We start from the raw sequence: 23,683 nt of genomic DNA on the forward strand, positions 1-23,683 counted from the left end.
TGATTTTATATTGCTCCTTATTTTTATAGTTTCTTTGACTGCTCTCTCCATGCATTCCATTGATGTTTTTGTACTTAAAGCGCACTTAAAATGTCTCAAATTACTATACAGGCTGTTTCCTGGACAATACAGAGTTTTTATAAAAAAACTGTAAGTGAAGGGAGCGTGGCGTTCTTGCAGAGGAGTTCCTAGATGGCATGAATCAATCAATCAATCAATCAATCAATCAACCGATTATTTTTGAATTTCCACACAGGTAAGAATGCAGGGACTGCAGACAAAAAGCTGCTCTGAGGAAAGCTTTTTCAGGCAGTATGCCCATCACATGGCCTCGTTCTTTGTCGCTAATAACGTGAGCTTGAGCGGAATGAAAATTTATTATTTAGATTTCAGTGACTTAGGGGCACTTGTTTAAATGGCCAATTTGGAGGCAGCCACAGTTTAATGCGCCCTCATTTTCGTGGGCGTTGAAAGTAGCAGTTGTCTCGAGATATTTATCATCGAATTTCAACGGTAAATGCAGGCTATATAAAAACCGAGCAGCGCGGGGGCACCGAAACGGCGGCCCCACTATCGTATCACGCGGAAACGCCCCGTGACGACCAAGCGCGGAGATGCTTCAAACTGACCCGTTCGTCCCGACCATGCACCCGCTTTGCCTTGCAAGCAAGCGCGGCTGTGTGTCGGGTCGGGATTCGCCCGTGGCACGCTGTCGTGCAAGCTTCGCCCAACACTTCTTTACGGGGCGCCCCCATCTGACGCGCAGCGAGACGCGCTCAGTCTCGACGTTGCCTCACTTGGGCTTTGAAATTTAACTGGGAATAGCTCGAATTAGTTGCGATTTTCAATATTTTTAGAAGGTGGGCGTGAACGAAAATTTCACTATCTTCAAATTTTCCACTTAGAAAACTGCCCCCAACGCATTAATAACGAGGTAAATTAATGAATTTTTGGCAAGTAGTCTTTGAATCTCATGTTAATAGCGGCAATGTATTGGCACCTTGCCTGAAAGCTCGTCTGCAAAAACACTACTTTCACGGTGCTCATTACTTTACAAAAAAAAATCAGCGTGGTCTAAAACCACACTCTGTACATTCTTATGCTATCTGTATAGGAATATGACACCTCTCCATCGGGCATTTACTCTTGAGCCTACACTACCTTAAACTTATTCTTCCTTGTCGTCGTATGCCATAAGGGTTTGTCAATTCCTAATGACATAAAGAAGCATATGGCATTTATTCTTGTTTAGTGAAGCCTTTCTTACTAGTTTTAGTTTTCTTTCGTTGACGGACACAACACTGTCGTGACATTAAGAGTGATTAAGCCCAAACAAAATGCCTTAAAATAGCTTTTCGCCCAGGCACATCTTCAAAAAGTTGTCCTTCCGCGCCAGAAAAAGAAACTGAATTGAACTGAAACTTTAATTTAAAAAAGAGTCATGGCGCTTCTGCCTTATCAGGAGCATATCGCGGCAGGTGAAGAAAAATGGGTTACAGGTCATGGTACACAGTCTTAATTACTTCATCGGTAATCCTTACGAAAAACCTTCAACCATACCATTCTTCATGAGCTACGCTACAAGGTCCTAGCTCGGGGTTAATCAAGCTTCTTAAAAATCGCAGAGTGAACAAGTAAGCGAACAAGGATTGAGCTAATAATAAATGAGAACCACTCTGTACCAAATATTGTGCAAGACCGAGAAGAAGATATATTGAGATTGAGAATACAACACAGCTGCGATGACCTTATATGCAGAGCCGATAACTGACCCATAGGAGTAGAATAATAGGCGTGAAGGTGAAAAAAAAATTAATGCGACAGAAAAATGGTGTGACGGTGGACGTAACGCCACACAGGATCAAAAAAAAATATCTGGTAGAGGCTCTTCAGCATCAGTTCCGACCTAAGATAGTGACAATTCTGTTTTACGTTTTAAGGCCATCTGTCTTATAGACCAACAGCTAACGCCTAGCTATTGCTATTGCCACGCGCCGTGATAACATAGTTTCACCTACCGGCAACGACGCGCCTCCACCTGGCATGCTGCTGTGCCCGGGATACGGCTCGATAGAACTCCACGGGACTGTCCGTGCGCCAGGACACCAGCGAAGGCGCGCAGGAGTCATTGCCGCCCGTGCTAGCCACGGGACTCAATTGCGAGGCTCTCCGGCGCTTGATTCGGTAACGGTTAACGAGGACCTGCTCGTCGCTGATCCACACAAGGTGGCCGATGTTGCGCGCGAACGCGTCCTCCAGTTGCGACAACTTCTCTGGCACGCGCGCACCGTATTCGGCGTCCCTAAAGAAGTCTGACGACAGCTTCTCGAAGCACGCCGGCAGAACGTATTCTACTGCCATTGCGCACAATGCCGACGAATTAGAAATGTCGGGAACCGTACGACCGCGCATGCTCTTGGCGAACAGCTGCCTTAGATGCACATGCCGTTCTGGCAAGAACGCTGACAGGTGAACCAAGGCCAAGAAGCCCATGTAGTTAAAGATTGCGCGGGGCGTCAACTCCCGCGTTAAGGAGGCCAAGTAGACACGGAGGTATCTCGGTGGCCTCAGTATGACCGAGGTGGTGGGTTCGAACCTGGCGACCCCGTCGAAAGCCGTGGTTAGGAAATGTATCACGTCTGCGTCCAGCTCGGACAGTTTCACAGCGGCGGCCGAGGGTTCAGAGAATTTCGTACCCCCGAGGTCCACTACACTGGGACGCACGGAACTTGATCCCAGCCGTATGAAAGCGTTTGTAGTTTCTTCGAGAATGTCGGCCTTGGGGGCTTGCGTAAACTCCGAGGCTAAATCGCGCAGTGCGGCCCGAAACAGCGTTATCACGGGCGGTCGCGAGGCGCCGCTACAAACGAATATGTGAGTCGGCTTTCGCAGCTCAACGATCGCGTTGTCAGAGTATTGGGAAGCAGCGGCTAAAACCGCATCCAGAATGGAGCTCAGACCAAGGTCTCGAAAGAGCTCGCCGGCGAAGTTCCAAACGTCTTTCATCGTTCCATTCATGTCGCGAGGCCATTGGCGTATCGTCCACGTCTTGAAGAGTGCCTTGACGTCATTGGCCGCCTCGTCGGCCTTGTCGCGATCTACGCACGCCTCGTATACGCCAGCCGCAATACCGACGTCCTTCGCGGTGCTGGATGCGAGTAATGACGTCAGCTCCTCATCGAGCCTGTCCTGGATAATGGTGTCGCTGGAAACAGCGGCGCCGGCGCCAGTGGAACTGTACAGCGGGTGCGCCAGAGGCCAGGCTCCGCAAACGTACTCGTAAAAATTCTCGCAAGCGCTTTTGCCACTGGCACTCACCAAGGTCTTCACATAATCGCCTTCCCGGTCGCAAAACTGCGAAGAGCAGTAGATGATGCCCGGCGCCCTAGATGTCTCTGGTGAAATTTGAGTCGTCGGTAGCAATGGAACGGAAGTCGTCAGCGAGTAGATAACGGCCAACAGCAGCATCAGACTACCACCAACGAGACCTATGGCGCATCCAAGCAAGGACCATGAAGGTCCTCCGTCGACGAACGTCGGTGCCGCGTGAGACTCCCTGCACTCTTGTCGGTTCACACGGACTCGCTTGATCTCTGCGTTTTGTTCTTGGGATTCAGTATTTACCAACGCCTCTTGGTTCCGCCCGCCAACACAATCTAGTTTCTCCTCGACAGTCGTTTGAATAGTGCGTTTTTGCGATTTATTCTCCTCGTGGACTGCTTTTTTTTCCTCTTTGCCCGCAGTGCCACAGGTGCCCACTTTTTCTAGGCAGGTGGACGGCGTGTTGCTGCCAGATTGCGGAGGCTGCATTGTATGGGGTCCTAATAACTCATAAGACTTTCTGGTAAAGGTGTAGGTCGAGTTTTCTCGGCAAGGTGCAGTAGGAGTGGCCGCTTGCTCTAGCATCGATACGAGATTGGAGTCCACTGCGACATTCGTATCGTTTGTCCGCTTCACTACATCTGCAACAGACTCAAGAGCACCTGGTGAAGCGGGACAGCGCAGCACTTCGTCCACTGCGATAAGTAGGGAACGGCATGAAGGCCCGTATGGAGAAATTATTACTGTGTACGTTTCCCTCACATCAGTGAGCGTCATTACTGCTGGTGGTTTGTACGCAAGGTTTGTCGACGGCTGAGGCTTTGTAGCCTGAGGGCTGTCGCTAGCTTCAACATGTCCTAAATTGGGTTCTAATTTGCCTGCTACTGGCTTCGACTGCTCCAAGTGCCTTTCTTCGTCCAGTGAGTCGGTCTTTAGGTCTTGACGGGTGAAGACCTTCAGCGCAACCTTCAGCGCGGCGTCCGAACGGGTTATCTTTGATTGCTCTCGTCTAGCAGTCTTGATTTTACCTTTCTTTGATGCAGTTGTAACTTTATGTGATTCTACAGTCATGCTGATTTTCCCCTTCGCTTTCCTCACAATTGATGCAACAAGTGGCTGCTGCCCAAGAGCCGTTTTAGCAGACGCCAACTGACTTTCATCGCGAAGCGCTCCTAATGGCCTCCTAAAAATTTCGAGATTGTCAGTGCTGCTTCGTTCCAATTTAATATCTCGGTCCTGTGTCAGTGGATCCTCAAAATTCATACCTCTGGTGAGATGTCCGCCTTCACCACATTTTGCTACGTTTCTTGCTGTCAGTGGTGACTTATCCAGTGCGCCTTCTCCCCCACCGTGAAGCGGCTCATTTATCATGGCTTTGCGCCTAAGCAGACTCCAGGGTCCGGTTGAAAAAGGCACTTTCCAAGCAGTCACCACTGACCACTTGATCTCAGCATACTGAGTTAATGGCTGCGGTGGATGAACGCTTTGCGGGCCTCGCATTGGTGGCGGCCGGAAACGTGGAAAGGGTTGTCGCGGTGTTGGCTGCTCCAGACCACCGCGAAAAGAGCCTCTCCAGATACCAGGTGGACACTCGGGAGGCATTATAGGGAAACGGACCTGTAGCAGCGGCGGGCCTCGCATACGCTCAGGGCGGGGCAGAAATCTCGGTGCCACAGATGAAGGCGCCGCGGCACTTGGCGCAGCGGCCGATGGGCTCAGCCCGCGCCATTGCATAGGTGCGCCGGGTAACGCACCTGCAGTGCCAACGGGTGCCACTGATGAGTCACCTCCGAGTGGTTTTTCTTCAGCGCCGGAAGGAGGGGGTTCCTCGAGGACAGGAAACACTCCTCCCATTTCGTGAGCAGTATGTTCCTCCGGGGGCAAAGCCACAATGCCTTGCTCAGTTTGAGGAGCATGATCAGGCTTACTGTTGACGGCAGCTTCCTCTTCTGTCACTTGGAGTACCTCAGTTTCCATGACGGAAGGCTGAGCGTGGATGGAGCCTGCGCTTGCGGTTTTCTGCACCGTTTCGTGTACCACGAGAGGTAATACAGTTTCAATGGGTGAACCTGTGGCGCCTGTCTGCTCCTGTACCTTGTGCATGATAGTAGCACCTGCTCGGTTTGAGCCCTCTACTTCCAAGACAACTCCTGGAAGCACAGGAGCTGCAGTCTTGGGCCCTGCAAGCAGAGTATCAGAGGAAGTGGGGTGAATTCTTATCTCTAGGGTTGGTGTCACGATGGTGTGCTGGTTTCCCTGACAGTCGCCAAGGCGTTGTGCTTGCACATGAGCTGCCGTACTGGGCCCTGCAGTCATAGTGCCGGAAGAAGTGGGGCGAATTTTTATCTGTAGGGCCGATGTGACGAAGGTGTGGTGATTTCCTTGACAGGCGCCAACACGTTGTGTTTGAAGTGGTTGCAATGCAGCGCGTTCCTGTTCACACAGCTGATGCAAGATTTCCACGCTGCTTACTCTATGGTGGTCGGGAACGACTGCTAGTGGTACAGGAACTTTTGCTTTGATCCCTGTAATGGCGGTGTCGGACGAAGCGGGCCGCACCGGTGCTGAAACTGATGGTGAAGACATAGCTGGCTCTGACGTAGACTTTTTTGCTGGAAACTGGGTGGCGTGCGGAGGGACAGCTCCTGGTATGGTGGCCGCGGATAGCTTTTGAACTGTGCTCACCACTGCAGGTGTGGTACGCGTGGATAGCTTTCGAGCTGTGCTCGCCATTGCGGGTGTGGTAGGTGTGGATAGCTTTCGAGCTGTGTTCGCCACTGCGGGTGTAGATATCCTTCGAACCGATTGGTCTTTACCAATAGGCGCTGCTTTTCCGACCCTACTTACGGACGGCCGACGACTACGAGTTCCGACGTTTGGAGTGCTTGCTTTGCAAGACGCCTTTGGGCTCTCGCCTACGATCGCTGCTTTCTGCAGCTGACCGGGTACTGCCGGGGCATTTGACGGCATTGACACTGAAGACTTCCGCCTCTGCACGGCTGGTAAAGCCTGTTGACCAGATTGGGGATAGACTTTCTCCGCGCTAGATTTCGTAGCAGCAGCTTTTGCTACAAACGTAGATGGCCCAACTCCTGATATACGTCTTGTATTCAATGGCGCTCCGGAAGCCTTCACATCGCAGCCCACTCCTGGAACGCCTCCAGCTAATTGGTTCTCTAAACTAGCAACTTCGTGCAGCAGAGTTGTCGTCACCATTAATGGACAAATGGGAGCCGTAGCTGCCTCGCTCGCACTAGCGGGGGAAGTGATAGATTTCCGCAACTGAACCCCTTCTGCCGCTGCGCATGGTGCACCACCTGAAGCCGGATGAGCTTGAGCCACATTCTGTGCTTCTGAAGTAGCAAGTTGTGCTTTGAGCAGATTTGTCGCCACCACCGAAGCGGAATTTGCTGTAGTGGCACCGACATCGGCACTTGCTGGCACACCGCTTGACCTCCGGGAACTCTGCGCTGTTCTAGGCAATGCGACATGAGGCATCGCTTCAGCTGTCACCCCCCTTGATTTGTCGCCAAGCAATCGCAGCCACTCCCGAGGAACATCGAGGAGAACTCTATTAAGGGCAGTTAATTGTTCCGCCGACACGTTCTCAGGAATTAGTTGAACGTTTTGATGCATAGGTTCACTCGCCGTTTTTTGCTGGGCGTACGGTGACGGTACTGCAGTAGCGGTAATAAATTGGGCTGGGCCAGACTCTGTGAGGCTAGATGAGGCAGGGCCAGATGGGGCGTAATCAGACGGTGCATGGAGAGCAATGGCTGGAAGAGACGGTGTCCGGACAGCCGGGCGGGAGGCACCTAGCAGGGGAGCAGCAGTGTGGGAAACAGTCTGGTCGGGTACAGTCGGTGCGGGGACAGCCGGGCCGAGGACTACCGCGCCAGTGGCCTTGGAACCACGTCGAGCAACCCCGGCGTCTGCCGGGCCAGTAGCACTCGAAGGTCGTCGAGCCGTACTGGGGACAGTCGGTGCGGGGACAGCCGGGCTGGGGACTACCGGGCCAGTAACATTGGAACCACGTCGAGCAACCCCGGCGTCTGCCGGGCCAGTTGCATTCGAAGCTCGTCGAGCCGTACTGGGGACAACCGGGCCAGGAACAGCCGGGCGAGCCGCACCTGGCCGGGCAGCAGCAGTATGGGAAACAGTACGGCCGGGTACAGCAGGAGCGGAGACAGTCGTGCCGGAGATTACCGGGCCAGTTGCAGTGGAACCACGTCGAGCAGTAGCCTTCGAACCTCGTCGAGTCGTGCCGTGGATAGCCGGGCTGAGAACAGCCAAGCCAGGGACAGCTGAGCCGAAGACCGAAGGAGCTGTCGTCGTTGCAGCTTGTTTGGCCGGCGCTAAGCTCTCCACTGAGGGCTGTCCAGTCAAGCCCTTAGCGACAGCGACCTTAATTGGTTCGGTCTTCGGGAATGATTCTAATGGCTGGAGAGGCGGTCCAGGTGGTGGAAGTGATGGCGGCATGTTGTGACACCCAGTGCTGTCGCTTCTATCCTCCGCGCTTGCAACAGCACCGTGACCATGTCTAAAAGTTGTTTCAATGGTCATTTCGCGATTCTGGCTTCGTGGAAGTATAGTTTCAATCACGGCGCGAATCGTAGAGGCAAATGCGCTGCCAATACTGGGGCGCCCGGCACCTACAGAGACCTCGACACGCGTGCGCTTTTCCTGAGAAGAGCTGTCCATAGTTCGCGTCCGCCCGAAGCTGTCGTAGCTGATTGTGGAGTCCATCGCAGATATAGAGCGACGCGCTGCTCGGCTTCTGGCCCGAGTGCTATCGGACACCGAAAACAGCGCCTCCATGCGCCTGTCTTGACTATCACTGCTGCTCTGAGGAGACATTGTAGAGGTACTCGATGTGCTCTGGCTCAAGGCCGGCGCTGTGTATGGTGTGTACCATGGTGGCCAAGGCGGGGGCGGATCCCGTGACGAAAAACACGCTACATCTCCCTGGGAAGGCACGACCTGCGAACGTCAGGAATAGAATAAGTTGCGATTTTTCTTTCTGCAGTTGGCACATATTGGAGGAGAAGAAACACAGTGTGATTACACAAAGCATCGAAACCATTTCGGCCGGTTAGAATGTTTAGATAAACCTCTTTACAACATGTTAGCATGTGGGCTGTGAGCAGCTCCTCCACGGAATAATTCCGGTACCTAATCTGCGAACATGCCGTCGATATTTGGAGTCGACGTTTTGACAGAACATTGTCCACCGCATTTAGTGACGGTAGGTTGCACAGGCGGGAATACATCTCAATGGCGCTTGCAGAAACGGCATTTTCGAAGATAAACGACATTTTGCCTTAGTTATACTGGGAGGTCGCTAGAGTTTACTGTTGTACTTGTGATGTAAGGATATATTTAAGAAAGCATATTAAATCGTTCTAATGCTTTCATTGTGGTGACAAAGTTACAAACAATAACTTTAATTACATCTCTGAGAAATGTAGTAACATTGCAAAGAACGAGACGAGCAGACGGAGACAGATGAAGCGCGACATTCTACATCTAGAACTAGCGAGGCGACAGTGCCATTCCTTTAATAGATTTTCCCTTGACCTATATACTTTCGTCGTCGCGGCCAACGTTGCCCACAATGACCAACTAGTAGTGATACTCGCCAATGTCATTTTTCTTGATCTCCGAAATTCCTCGCCTACTGCCCTTTGTACATTACTTGAGCAGCATCTCCCACTTCATCTATACTTCCACTGTATACGTGTGCCCACACGCCTAAGTCAAAGTGTTCTCCGAGTTCCCACCTTTCACTAACTACTCAAACTTGCAGATTCGTTCTTACTCTGTCAACTCCTCTTTATCCTCTTCCATGCAACTTTCTATCTCCCTTTTCTTCCCCTTGTTTCAAACTCAAGCATGGCTAAATGATGTAATAGCATACGCGTTTCTGCCTCTGATACTACAGCAAAATACAACCTCTTCTTGCGTACTTTTTTTTTCCTATAGCCTCCTCCTACACGGCCTCCTTGGGGAATTTATTCGACTTACGTAGCTACAGGTGTAGTACCCTACAAGGCGCACATCATTTGCAGTAGAACTAAGTACATTCATTACTAATTAAGCTAATTACTTCAACTGCCTCCTTAATTACAAACTTCATGAAGCATATATTAAAACGCTAAAGTGTATCGCCATAAAAGTGTCGTTGCATGGTTCTGCTTTTGAACATTGCCAATTTCAGTGACAAACTTCCATTCATCTCTGTATAAGTACAATCGTACGCCTGCAAAATATCGCGAATGGGCCATGAGGCCATCGTTTCAGTCAGAGTGTACTATATCTACCTTCAATATGACGTAAGGTCACTGCTAAAAATCCGCTCTTGATCACCAGCCTGAAGAGCGGGGGCGCCATCTTGTAGGCTAAAAGCAAAACACTTTTACCGTCCTCGGTCTCACAGCTAACCGCGTTAAAACAAACAATTGTAGTAAGAACTACAATACCACACAAATACTTTGTCTTCACGAAAAGCTGGGAATAAGCAAAGGTTGAAGCTACAATTTATGTCTTGCTGTCACGTTACAGAGCAAATAACAAGACCAAATTTGCATCGGAGCGGGCGGATTGGCAGCTGCCATGTTGTTACGCAATCTCTCGGTAACCGCCAGAGGGCACCGCACGAACTTCCGAGCGAAATTCCGGGCTATTGCCAAAATTTTCCTGCTGCCCAAAAAACCCAGTGACCTGACAAGTGACGGATTGTGCTCCAGGACGGTAAAGCCCGCAGCTTGTCGCTGTCGCTTGTCCGCATTGCTCCAAAGCCATGTGCATTTGACTAGGCCTTAAATCAATGTACACGCGCTTTGTTGCACTCTGCCCCCATTGAAATACAGCGCCTACGGCCGGCTATTGAACTGGCGACATCTCCTCGGTAGCAGAATGGCCTAACCACTGAGCGACCACAATGAGTACTTGTAACTGCAGTAAATAATGTTAACCGGTGCGATTGAGCGAGAGTTTCTGCGTCTCGTAGCGCAGTATACTGCAAAAGAGTCCGCAATTACGTAATACCCGTTTAGCACCTGAAAGAATCAATTCAAGGTGAACGCTGAATTTATATCGCCAAACGGAGGCTCTACATTAATTGTGCTTGAATACAACGCTCTTGTGCTCATAATGATTCATACTTCAATTGTTATTAGATTGAAGTGGTATAAGGCTCCTCATAAACAGACGAGAACAAAAGGAACCAAGGGGCCCAACTGCCCGAGCAATGACTTCGCTGGAAGTGTTCCTTCTCTGCCCAGGTTTTAGCTTCATGCCTTGACAATCTGTTTGGCATACGCTACGTGTTCCGGGAGACTCCTTCGAAGCGGTGCCGAGTCACCGCAGCGATTATTTCGATTGCGTCGCAACGCTTTTGCTAGCCATTTCCGTGGTAAATTGTGCGCCGATACGGATGAAGGACAGCGCGGAGTAGAGCCCTTAAGTCTGCCCCTTCCAGTTTGCAGCGCTGATAGAGAATCAAAGTTTAGCACTAAGTCACCCAAACCGTCGCCTTGTTGAACCATGTCTGCAAAGTCATTTAGCATGCAGATTCGACCGGGCCCCTTTTGCCTTGGCACGTCTAGTACTTTTTTTTAATAATTATAACTTTTACCGAATTAGTTGACCGATTCATGCCATTGACCGTGTGGCCACGACAAATGCCGTGTAATTTTGACCACCTGTGGTCCTTTAACGTCGACGTAAATCGAAGTCAACTAGCGTTTTCGCATTTCGCCTGAGTCGAAATGCGATTGCCGCAGCCAAGAAACAAGCCAGCGACCAAGTGCGCAGTCGCAGAACGTCATGGCCATTGCGCCTTTTCAGCGAGTGCTTGTCTAGCTGCATGCATACGTATCTCTGATACCGATACTGCTTGACCACATGCCTGCGAGCATCTTCTAAGAACTCGAGCGAAGCTCTGTAATGTAATGGTGGACATGAACGGCCCTACTGCTGCCATTTTATTGCAGCGCGTTAAAACCACCTCTGCAGCTTCAATCTCCCCTACGTTAAATTCTTCGGAACTTTAATGACCATGAGATCATGCTGTGCTAAGCCGTGAAGCTCATCTTATTGGCTAATCCTTGCGCTTACTATTTTGCCCTAAGTTCCATTATGGCGCTGAGTTAGGTTATAAAGCCGCCACTTCTAGGAGGCCTAACAGGTGCAGACATGAGCGCGACAGAACAGTATCCAGCGCATTATTTTGTGTTCATTCTCTAGTCGGACGCAGAGAAAAATTCAAATTGATTCACTCTGCTGATTCTTTCAAAATGCTCCCGCAATAGATGTGCAGATAAGAATCAAAGCGAAGCTCCTTAACTATTAGAGCTGTGTTTCCCCGAATATACATTTTGCTGTGTCTTGCATACAGTACTTCCAATACACAGAGACATTCGTTCGGGCGACGCCTGATCTACGGTCAAGCTAAATGGACTGTCAATACAGACGCAATATAAGCATGGCGAACTTTTTTCTGAAGATTAGTCATTATTGGGCTAGTAGGTCTGACCTGTATGCACTGAGGATGAACGAGCGCAAATATTGAAGCAAGGGGAGTACTGACATAACCGTTTCTACAATTGTCCTTGTCTTAACGTGAGTGCAGGAACTGGCGACGCATGCAATGTGGTAGATTCATGTATTGGTTTTATTTTGCGTGACACGTACGTGTTTTTGTCACGCATATTCTTGCGTGCAGAATATGTGTGAAGTGAATACGATCACATGGCAGCAGGACATCGGGAAGTTTATGCGCTCTTTCCGGCTCACTCGCTATTCTGATACATTGCTACGTCGAGCTGCGCAATGAGCCGCAGCATAGCATATGGGCTAGGGAACCCGAACGTGCGCTGAAACATTGCAATGTTCCGCTTCCACGTTATCGGCTTCTGTGCCATAACACCACGACATGAACTTCAAGGAAACGGAAACGAAACCGAAACTGGTTCGCAGAGCAGTACTATATTACTGAAATTCCTTTATTACTGACAAGTACTGCCAGCCTCCTAAGCCAGTTTTCCCTTAAGTCGGATAAAAAATTTCCCGTAATTTCCCTAGATATGGCAAAAAACTACTTACTGAGTTCCTGAATATTGTGATGTAGATAAAGAGTAGGCAAAATTATATTTATAATATATATACAGAGAAGTTAAAGCCAAGATGGCAGAATAACCACGACCACGAACGAGCTCTTTCGATCATGCTCTTCGTCGTGCTGCTGAGCGCCTTATTGAGAATTAGGGAGTGGCTTGTAACAACCCCCGCGATCGGAGCACAGTCTCGGCACTTAGACAAGGCAAGGCCTGTAGGCTGAAGCGTACGGCTAGAGACGGCACATATGCACTACATCGGTGAAGGGCACTGGAAATGACGAGCGACCATCCAACAGAGTTATTTTGTATGTGACCTCAATGAGCCCGCGTAAAACCTTGTATGGCCCGGAGTATTAGGAAAGAAGTTTCGAAGACAGGCCCACGTGGCGGCAAGGGGTCCAAAGAAGGACCAAGGAGCCTGGTTAGAAGCAAACGGTTCTGTGGTGGCTATCGTAACGGGCCTCTTGAGTCAGCTGCTAGGCAGACAGATAAAAATAAATTATAGGGTTTTACGTGCCAAAACCACTTTCTGATTATGAGACACGCCGTAGCGGAGGACTCCGAAAATTTTGACCACCTGGGATTCTTCACCGTGCGCCTAAATCTAAGTACACGGGTGTTTTCACATTTCGCCCCCATCGAAATGCAGCTGCCATGGCCGGGATTCGATTCCGCGACCTCATGCTCAGCAGCTCAGCACCATAGCCACTGAGCAACCACGGCGTGTGAGGCAGACAGACGGTCCAGCGTGATATGACGAGCCGTTTGAGGACGACCAGTAGCACCACGGGCATATTTTGTAGCAGCGTGCGGAGCTGATGGAAGTAGTGTCCCAAAGGACAATGTGAGGTGGCGGCCAAACAAGAGATAAAACGTGGAAAAGCAGGCAGCGTTATGGTGAGACGAGTTGTACGCGAATGCCACGTAAGGCAAACTTTTGTCCCACTCACGGTGATCTGCTGAAACGCACATGGATATCATCGTGATGAGCGCGCGGTTGAGGCGTTCTATAAGTCCATTAGTCTGCGTGTAGTAGGTGGCGGTTAGTTTGTGACGTGTGGAACAAGAGCGAAGAGTATCGTCGACACCGTGTGAAAGACCGACCACGATCTGTCAGCAGCTGCCGTGAAGTGCCGTGGTGGAGGATGACTTCGTGAAGTAGGAAGTCCGCAACGTCAGTAACGCAACTTGTCAGCAGTGCTCATGTGATGGAGTATCGTGTCGCGTAGTCAGTAGCTACGGCGATCCACTTGTTCCCCGAAAGAAAAGTCGGAAATGTGCCAACGAGAAAAAGGCCGATGTGGTAGAACGCACTAGTTGAAAGGTCTATAGGCTGAAGTGGGCAAACGACGAAAGCAAGGAAGGACGCTTGCGGCGTTGACAGGACTCGCAACCAGCTACGCACCGACGCACACAATGGTAAAGGCCTGGCCAGAATAACTGACGCCGCACGCGGTCGTATGTGCGAGATACTCCGAGGTGGCCGACTCTTGGGGCATCGTGGAGCTGGTGAATAGTAGAACGGAGGGTCGTAGGTACTGCGAGCAAAAGCTCAGGACCGTCGAAGTTCGTATTGCGACGGTGGGGAATATTGATCTGTGGCTGATAAGTCGCGTCGTGAGGCTTCATGTTGTCGGCGTATTCTTGGCTTCAAGGCTTCGCCGGGACGGCGCGGTGTCGTCACTACGTCGTCGTTTCTGTGGAGAATTTTCGGCATTTCGATGTACAGCAACGGCACCTCGATCGCTTGCTGCGTTTCATTTTCCAGGTAGAGACTACACAACTGGCCACGGGATGGCATGTACTGTCGGCACTGCAGCGACAGACCTGGTGGCGGCGAACGGGACGGTCGTCGAGGGCTTCATTGAGTAGCGGCGAGGTGTTCGTCGATATCACGAGGCCGTTCACCTTTCTGTGGGCGCGGCGCGTTCACGGCAAACCCTCATAGTCCGAAGTCGTAGTATGGGCATCGGTGGTAGACGTCGCCGACATTTCCACAGTGATAGTAGAGTGGGTGGTGGTCTGGTGCGCGCCATACCTCTCTGTTCCTTAGGTATTTGCCCTGGGCGACGGGTGGGCGAGCTGGTTGGAACGGCGGACGAAGAAATTGCGGCTTTACGCAGCCCTAGCACGTACACGGAGGGCGACCTAGACAGTGTGTGACGGCGGCGTAGGTGGTGGCTTCCGGCAAGGGTTGCGGCGATGTGGGAACTCCTGGTACTTCCAGTGATTCCTGAAGTCTTTACTTGACTGTGCCAGCGATAAAGTTCACCTGGGTTTGCCATCTTGGACACAACTTCAGCAGCTCTTCCCCTACGACCGCTTTGATTGTGTCGCACAGGTTGGCGGTGCCTGGCGCTTGAGCTTCGGCGTAGTTTGTTGTCAGCGTGCCGTGGTTCTATTCCTTGGTGCGCATTTGAAGCGTCTTCTCGATTGTTGCGGTCTCCAAAACAAACTCGGCGGTAGTTTTGGGTTGGTTGTGTATCAATGCAATGAATAGCTGTTTTTCACACCCTGCATTACGAACCGAATTTGATTTTCTTAAGGTATGTCTTGGCCAGGGTGATGGAAGATGTTTTCGTTTGTTAGTTGTACTCGTGTTTCCATGAGAACCTCGGCCCTTACCTTGAGTACGACACTCGTGAACGTATTCAAGAAGTTTAACAAAATCAGTCCCGCGTCGCTAGGCTGGTCTCTCTGTTCTCGAATAAGGTCCGAGCATCGTCAACCAGAGAAAAATAGACATGGTGCAACTTGTGCTCGTCGCTCCAGCTGTGGAACGCCGCGGTCCTCTCGTACGTCTCCAGGCAGGTTCAAATGTCTTCAAATGATGATCCACGGCCGTCAATGGCTCCCTGGGCTATCGAAGTACGATGGCTACTGAGGATCCTGGGTCCGTCACCGTGGCTACGGCCTCGGTCTTTGCCTTCCTGGTCTTCACGGGTAGAAGCCCGAACAACGGGCGTAGGTTTTGCAGCCGGAGGCTAGCTCGATAGTCTGGGGAGATGTTGGTACTGTGTCCGGGGTTACGGCTTGCATCACGGCATTGCAGGGACGTCCGGTACATGAACGAAAAAGCACCTCCACCTAATGTCACGTTGTAGTGATGGTAATAAACGACACAGTGTCAAAACTATGTGTTACAAATTTTGCTCTTTATTGGGCTAACTTGTGCACAGCAGAAGCAGTAACACACAAGCACAATGATAGCGGCCAGAAAAATCGGCGATCTTCGAAAACCTGTTGTGCGCTTCGCGTGCGTCGTATTCTTTACATGTCTGCCAAAGCTTCCAGCGTAATCTGTGGTGCCCGCGGGCCTTCCAGAAAGAACAATTCGTGTCCCACATAAAATCTGATTAAACAAGGTTCAGCGAGAGCATACACAACATATAGAATCAACGCTAACGTTCGAGTAAGTTAGAAATAATGCCGGCAACACCCCCGCTTAGCGACAAGATTAAGTTTTTACTGAGGTAAATGCAGTCCTCTGAAAAATAATAAATAAGTACGCACGCCATTATACACCGAAATATTATTCAGTAGAATCAGGGCAACAGTTCACTTAAATCTGCGACGGGAAGAGGCTGGCTTCAGGAAAGAATAACCTACAATACCTCACATCTATACCATCAAAGAAGTAAATTAGAAGTCTGCGGAGTACAATTAACCTCTCTACATGATTTTTATACATTAAGAAAAGGCTTTTGGTTCTTTAAAGGTACCAGTAGTCACGGAGGCATTGCACACTCAAATAATACAGCAGACATACGTGAATAACATGGGAAATGTCTACAAAGACAACAGATCTGCCTGACTCATACACAACAAAACCAGAAAATTATCTATCAGGAAAGGGATCAGGCCCGGAGATGCGATCTCTCCAATGATATTCACTGCAAGCCGAGTTTTCAAGCTGTTAGACTGGAAAGACTTAAGAGTGAGGATCAACGGTGAATATCTCGACAACCTCCGGTTTGCAGATGACACTGTGTTGTTCAGCAACACTGGGGATGAATTGCAACAAATTATTGAGGATCTTAACTGAAAAAGTGTAACAGCAGGGTTGAAGAATAATATTGTCCCGCGGTGTGGCAGAGCAGGGGACGAAAGAAGAGGAGAAAGAGTTCATCTCGGCGCGGTGGGTCGGTGCTTGTGCTTAGTAAAGTGCTAACGCCTGAAGATCAGCGTGTGCTTTAACTATGTATACGTGACAATTTCGGTGGAGGTTGCTGGGTAAGCTCGACATAAAGGAGTCCCCACTGGTTGGCAAGATCACCGTTCCATAATTGGAGCTAGCTCCGGTTCACCGCACAAGCCGGCGAATCCGAGGCCTCGCAACAGAACTTGGAAATCTTCAGGAAAATGTGATAACTGCGACCGTGGCGAACACTAAAGAAAGGGTGACGCCGACTTACATGACGCTGATGCATCAACCAGTGCATACGGCTTTTCATGACGATGCCTTTGAAGACGTGGAAGATTTGCTGGCTTATTTCGAGGGCACAGGCTGCGTTTAACGAATGGGGCAACACCACCAAACTCAAGAACGTCTAATTCAGCTTCCAGGATGTTGCTGGCAATTGGTTTATTAACCGTGAAAGTGCCCTATCATCATGGCCTGAGTTCCAGCGCAAGCTAATGGAGACTTTATCCAGCCCTGATCGGCGGTAAAAAGCGCCACGAGCCCTTCAGTCACGCGTTCACAAGGCCAATGAGGGCGTCTCACGATGTACATGAAGGACATGACGCGTCTCTTTCAGTGAGCCGATCCAAGTATATCGGAAGAGAAGGTGCGTCACGTGAAGAGATGCGTAAAATAACAGCTGTTGGGCTGTCTTGTTGGGAATCCGCCGAGAACTGTTGCTAAATTCCTTACTGGAGGGAGCCACAGCTATGAGAAGGCACTTCAGCAGCGGTCCGAGATGTACAGCCGATCAGTAAATGCTGCCTCCGCACCGGATATATCAGTAGGCTGGTAGGGTACTCCAGTAGGCGATTTGTAGGCTGGTGATGATGATGAAAATAGGTTGGAGTACATAGTGCAGGGATTGCCATTTCCTGACTATAAGCTTATCACTGTCGTTGAAAAAAAGTACAATAATTGGATTTTACAGGTACTAAAATATGGGGCAGAAACATGGAGGTTAATAAAGAAGCTCGAGAACAAGTTAAGGGCTTAAAATGTAATGAAGGGAACGAAAAATGTTAGGCGTAACGTTAAGAGGCAGGAAGAGAGCGCTGTGTATCCGAGCAAACGGGGTTAGTCGATATTCTATTTCCCATTAGGAGAAAAAGATGCAGCTGGGCAGGACATGTTATCGTATAGCAGATATCCGGTGGACCATACGTGCTATAGCGTGGGTGCCAAGGGAAGAAAAGCGCAGTTGCAGAGGGTAGAAAATGCGGTGGGGTGATAAAGTTAAATAATTTGTAGAAGCAACTTGGAATAACATAGCGCAACACAGGGGTGAATAAAGATCACTGAGCGAGGCCTTCGTCTTCCAGTGGACATAAGACAGGAGGGTGATATTAGGCTGACTTTGACTTTGCAGCGCATATCCACTTGGAACAAGGTTCAATGTTGCATGGGCTCAGATATATTCGCCACCTTACTAGCGGTAAAGATGCAATGTTGTCCCGCTTACTTTCTCAACACAACGCTCATTTGTGTATTGTAGCACAAAAATAACTAGAAAGCCACGTATCTCGAAACTGGTGCCATCATGAAAATTCATTCAATGTGGATGCGCCTTGGAAATTCACCGGCTACAATTTGTAAATTGCAATAATTGCCGCAAAGTAATTAATTAAAAATATAGTTTACCATTTTTGTTAATTATTTGATTATGCATTTCGAATTTTGGTCGGTGTAAAGTCCACCGCTTCGAGTCATCCATCTCAAGGACTACAATTACGCTATGTAGCATCGGTCATTTCTAAAATTTGCGAAAGTTCAGAAGTTATCCCTCCACATTACAGGCATATTGGCGAAGTTACCATCTTCCGTTATCTGCTCTGTAATCCACACCGCTGTCGTCCTTTGTTAACGTTGCGTCTACATTTCTCGCTCCGTCACTCGTCGCGAAGTACTTAATTTCTTCACAAGCTTCTTTGTTAACCTCCAAGTGTCTGCCCTATACGTTATTACCAGCACAACGCAGTGATCGTCCTCTCTTTCTTTTTTTCGAGGTTATCGGCAAGCGGCTGGTCATACCTCGTTTACAATACCTGCCCATCTTTGTAATGTCGTTGGTCGAATCCGAACCTGCATGACACAACAGCCACCCAAGTAAAAACGAAGCCGCATACCTGAGTGCCAGGCGGGACATTTAGGCTTTCGTAGTTTACTGCAGGCTGCATATCTGTCACCGTGGGAAGCGGCATCGCCTTCTGGCCGATAAGCTGGGGCCTCTCGGCAGTACCACTGATGAGATGTTCCGCTGCATACGCACAACGAGGGCAGCGCGAAAAAAAAAACTAGTTAATGGTCCACAGTGAGAAACCGAGAACAAACGTCGTTAATTAACCGCTATTGAGTGCGCCAAGTCTCAAGAGTGCTCTGATGTGAAATAAATATTAAAAAGAAAAATGCATTACCATTAAGTCGCACCTCTTTGATGTCGCGGATCCATGACTTAAACCACGTTCGCCACATTGCTAAGTGTTGTTCAGAAGCTCACTCGACACAGATCCTGCCTCTTCGAGGAGTGAAGTCCAACTGACAGTGGTCCGGGGCAGAATGCCAACAGTTGCCTCTTATGAAAATGACTGTTGAAATGTTATTGGCATATTGTTGACGCATTGTTGCCTCAATAGCCTTTCAAAAATACCTCAACAATAATGAAACCACAGAGCAATAATTCCACAGTTAAGTTGTTGGGCAGTTCACAACAAAAAAGTCGTTGACTAAATTCTGTTGGTATATTGTTGAATAGTATTGAGTATTATTGAGCCATTGTCACGCTTAACTCGTTAAGTCGGACGTGTGTCGAGTATATTGTATTCCACTATTGTCGACAAAGAAATAGGCCCGAGAAGACGTTCTCAGAATTCATGTCGTCACGGAGAGCTGGAGTGGAAATTACAAGGTGGTACCACGACCTGGTATCACCGTATCAGGTGGTGCCACGTCGTACCGACCAGGTGGCGCCTGCGTATCTTTTGTGCGCCTTTTCTTGCTTATAGGAGGCATGCGCAGTCCTCATCGAGGCAGCAATATTGTTGTACAACCAACACGGTGAAACGCTGCGCTTCATCGTTGTCCCTAATCACCAGCAGCACAGTGTAAGCTGCAAACAGAACAAACAGTTCGGCAGCATCTGACACTCCTGCAACACGTGAAGGCAAAAGCCTGCTGCACACTTGGTAATACATTAGGTTTACACGATCGGAGTGGTCAGACTTCTTGCAAGACATAATGAGCCGCAGCGTGATGTACTCCCGCGGCGCTTTAGGTCGACTTCCTCAACGGCACACTCCAGCACTTAATGTACTACTTAAAGGTTAAAATTAAACTATGGGGCTTTACGTGCCAAAACCACTTTCTGATTATGAGGCACGCCGTAGTGGAGGACTCCGGAAATTCCGACCACCTGGGGTTCATTAAAGTGCAACTAAATCTAAGTACACGGGTGTTTTCGCATTTCGCCCCCATCGAAATGCGGCCGCCGTGGCCGGGTACTTAAAGGTTCAGCATGCTTGTCGTCCGTAAGTGTTACACAGGTGTAACTGAATCAATACACAATTACACAGGATACCCTCACCAGGGGAAAGCAGCACTCGCGGTCGAACACCTTCCTCCCACTGCTTCACACATCGCACCTCATTTCTCGCTTGGCGAGCATTCTCGGCCGTAGCGTACTTCCGCGGCCTACTACACAATGTAGTAGGCCCCGGGCGAGCGTCCTCCATCGCCGTCTCTCTCGCTTCTCACTCCACTGTCGCCACGGCCGCCGCGACATCAGCGACGCAACACTTCTTTCTGTCTGCGGGCAAAGCTCCTTCCCCTCTCCACCCGCCGCTCGCTCGGAGGTCATGTGTTTCTTTTTTTCTTTTTTTTTTTACCACTTGACCAGACGCCACATTTCTTTCACGCCCATCGCGTAACGAGCCACCTAAAAGCCCCTCATCAGGCCACATAGCAAATTTTGGTTACACACTGGAAGTTGTAACGTGTCATCTAAGGAGCGTTCTGTAGGAAAAATTTCTGAAATTGTCTCATTAATAGTCAAGACAGTAATATTTCAGTGCCGCGAACCCAAGGTTTCAGGATGCGAGCGCCACTGCCAAGAGAGACACTCTCTCAACTTGCCCCGTCTCGCCTCGGCAAGGGAAATTCCTTCCCTGCGTTCTCCGGTAATATCGGAGCTCGAGGATCGCGTGCCGACACGTAACGGGCCCCGCCTTCATATTTCTTTGTTCTCGCTTTTTTGCGTCGTGGCACATTTCCGCTGACGGCGTCGCGCGCGTGCTCTTGCGATGGTCTCGGTTCGTGCAGAGCCAGGTTTTGCGCGTTATGCACGAGGACGCATGACTAGCGATCCAAGTCAGAGCTGGAGGAATACTGAGATAGACCTAAGCGCATCACAAAGCATGATGGCGCGCTAGAACACGGTAGGAAATGGCATAGTTTCGGTATCTTCCCAGGCGACTGCAAGACGTGAGAACAAGCAGACGAAACAGAAGTGCACATCTCTTGCTGCGGTTCAAAGTAAAAGAACACGCTGACATTCGGTTTGTGTGTTTTATTATTTCTCTAAGCATTAATTCGTCTACTGAACCAACATATTATACAAACGAGAGATGTTGCCTTGAATAATTCTCGAAGTCACGTGTCGCTATGAGCGACGTCACAGCACAAAGACATATACGTAGGCGCACTAGCACGTAACTTCACCCTCCAGCGTGAAGTGCGGCGGTCGCGAGAAGGGTAAATGCCCTTCGGCTTGAAATTAGCAGACGCGATCGTTAACAGACACTTAGCAGGCACGATCGTAAGCGCGCAGTGCGATTGTTAGCTCAAAATGGCCAGATGTGGCGATGGGGCCTTTAAGGCTTTCGCCTTGAAAATGGCACGCGCGACCATGTCAAGTATATTACGAAGCATTCTCTCAAGGTACAGGTGACTTTTCCTTATCTGTTGCAGAAGGGCAATTTACTAATACAGCTCACCTAATAGCTCTCTTTTGTCTGTTTAATGTGCACCCATAACCAGTTCTTGCATTAGGAAGCTTTAGACATGCGCAACAAAATATAGGAGACGCCAACCGCTGGGCTTACGAAATAACTCAAAAAAGGCATACGAAAGAACCTAGAAGGGGTACAAAGGAACGCAATCAGGATGTGGCGTTTTAGGTACGCAAAGGAGATTGGATGAATTACTTCTAAAACTCCATATTCTTAGACTACATCATTCCTGGATGAGATCAGCCGCATTGCGGTTGGTGCACGTCAGTAGCATCGCACATAATGTACTCGGTAAGCTCGGGTCCTGTCAACTGACCTTCAAGCAGCGGTTCATTATCCTGCGGCGCTGAGACGGCCGTCGTAGCACGTAGCGGTTTCCGGTGGCTCTCAGACGGTCGCGTCGCCTCGTTTGGCGCCCCGGCCATGGACTGCGCAACAATTCGAGAACGGCTTCGCGGCATCTTCGAAGCCGAGGGGTCTTCTGCGAGCAGATGCGAGAGGCGACGCTGGGACACGACCTGCGGCATCGTTCCCTCCTGGTTCGCGAGTCTGGTCCCACGCGGAAGCACGCTCGTGAAGGTGATGACGACGACTCCATGGCACCTACCCACAACAGGGGATCGGCGAAGAGGCGAGTAGTAGAATAATAAGAGCGTAGGGAATAGCCGAAATAGTGATAACAATAATATTAGAGCTCAAATTATTAATGATATTGTTACGGAGGAAGACGCAGACGAAAAGCTATGTACAAGTATATTTACAAAAAAATACGCTGCGCTTGGCCAAGAGGCAACAGCTCGCGCTAGCTTCTAATCGTCGTCGTCGTCTTCTTCCTGCTCGGCTCTTCGTCATTGGAAAGACTATCCCGTAGCACAACCCCCGGCGGCAAAAGCGCCGTCCCGGAGCGACTAAAGGCCGGAGTCTGAAGCAGTGTAGTAGGTCTTGAGCCTACTGACGTGCACGACATCAGTAGATGATAGAGTAGATGACGAGGTTGAGCTTACAGGAGCAATTTCGTACGTCACAGGCGTCACCTGGCGCAGCACGCGGTAGGGCCCTGTATCGCGAAAGGAGCTTTTCGGAAAGTCCGACGCGACGAGAGTGCGACCACAGGAGCACGAGCGCACCAGGCGAAAACTGTACGTCACGGTGGTGGGCGTTGTACTGACGCTGCTGCGTGATTTGCGAGTCCGTCAGTCGAGCACGGGCGAGCTGGCGTGCATGGTCGGCGAGGGCGATGGCGTCGCGCGCATACTCGGTTGTTGAGATCGCAGCAGGAGGAAGTACCGTGTCAAGGGGCAAGGTCGGTTCGCGACCGTAGAGTATATAAAATGAAAAAATCCGGCGGTGTCGTGCCGCGAAGAATTATAAGCAAATGTGACGTAAGGAAGGGCAACGTCCCAGTTGTGGTTGTCTTTCGAAACGTACTTGGACAGCATGTCGGTAAGAGTACGGTTTAACCGCTCTGTCAGGCCATTGGTTTGAGGATGGTATGAGGTAGTCAGCTTGTGTTGAATAGAACAGGAATGCACAATGTCGGCGATAACTTTCGAGAGGAAATTAGGACCACGGTCAGTAAGCAGCTGTCGGGGGGCGCCATGCACTAAGATAATGTCACGCAAGAGAAAGTCCGCATCGTCAGTGGCGCAACTGGTAGGGTGGGCTCGCGTGATAGCCTATCGGGTGGCGTAATCAGATGCGACGGCTACCCATTTGTTCCCAGAGGATGACGTGGGAAAGGGACCGAGGAGGTCTAATCCAACACGAAAGAACGGCTCCACAGGGACGGTGATCGGCTGTAGATAACTGGAAGGTAGCACCTGAGGTGTTTTCCGACGCTGGCAGGGATCACAGGCAGCAACATAGCGTCGAATGGAGCGAGCGAGACCAGGCCAGTAGAAGCGGCGGCGGACGCGGTCATACGTGCGGGTTACCCCAAGATGTCCTGCAGTGGGTGCGTCATGCATCTCAAAGAGCACAGTCTGTTGTAGATGTGTTGGCACGACAAGAACAAGATCAGGGCCATCAGGGAGGAAGATCCTTCGGTACAGAATGCC

At 50.0% G+C, this 23,683-nt stretch overlaps 1 protein-coding gene across 2 annotated transcripts in view; it reads right to left on the reverse strand.

Moving 5' to 3' along the window:
• Window positions 1–22,217, reverse strand: part of LOC135900498 (uncharacterized) — a 36,647-nt gene extending 14,430 nt beyond the window's left edge. For both annotated transcript variants that reach the window (XM_065429978.2, XM_070538360.1), the window contains exons 1-3: window positions 21,943–22,217; window positions 18,750–18,880; window positions 2,019–8,301 (exon numbers count right to left, since the gene is read on the reverse strand). In XM_065429978.2, coding sequence (XP_065286050.1) covers window positions 2,019–8,301; window positions 18,750–18,880; window positions 21,943–22,153 — 6,625 coding nt within the window. In that variant the 5' untranslated portion in view covers window positions 22,154–22,217. The remainder of the gene's footprint in view (window positions 1–2,018; window positions 8,302–18,749; window positions 18,881–21,942) is intronic.
• Window positions 22,218–23,683: the final 1,466 nt, after the last annotated feature.

This window comes from Dermacentor albipictus, chromosome 5 (genome assembly GCF_038994185.2).
Source record: "Dermacentor albipictus isolate Rhodes 1998 colony chromosome 5, USDA_Dalb.pri_finalv2, whole genome shotgun sequence".
In the NCBI taxonomy this organism is placed as follows: domain Eukaryota; kingdom Metazoa; phylum Arthropoda; class Arachnida; order Ixodida; family Ixodidae; genus Dermacentor; species Dermacentor albipictus.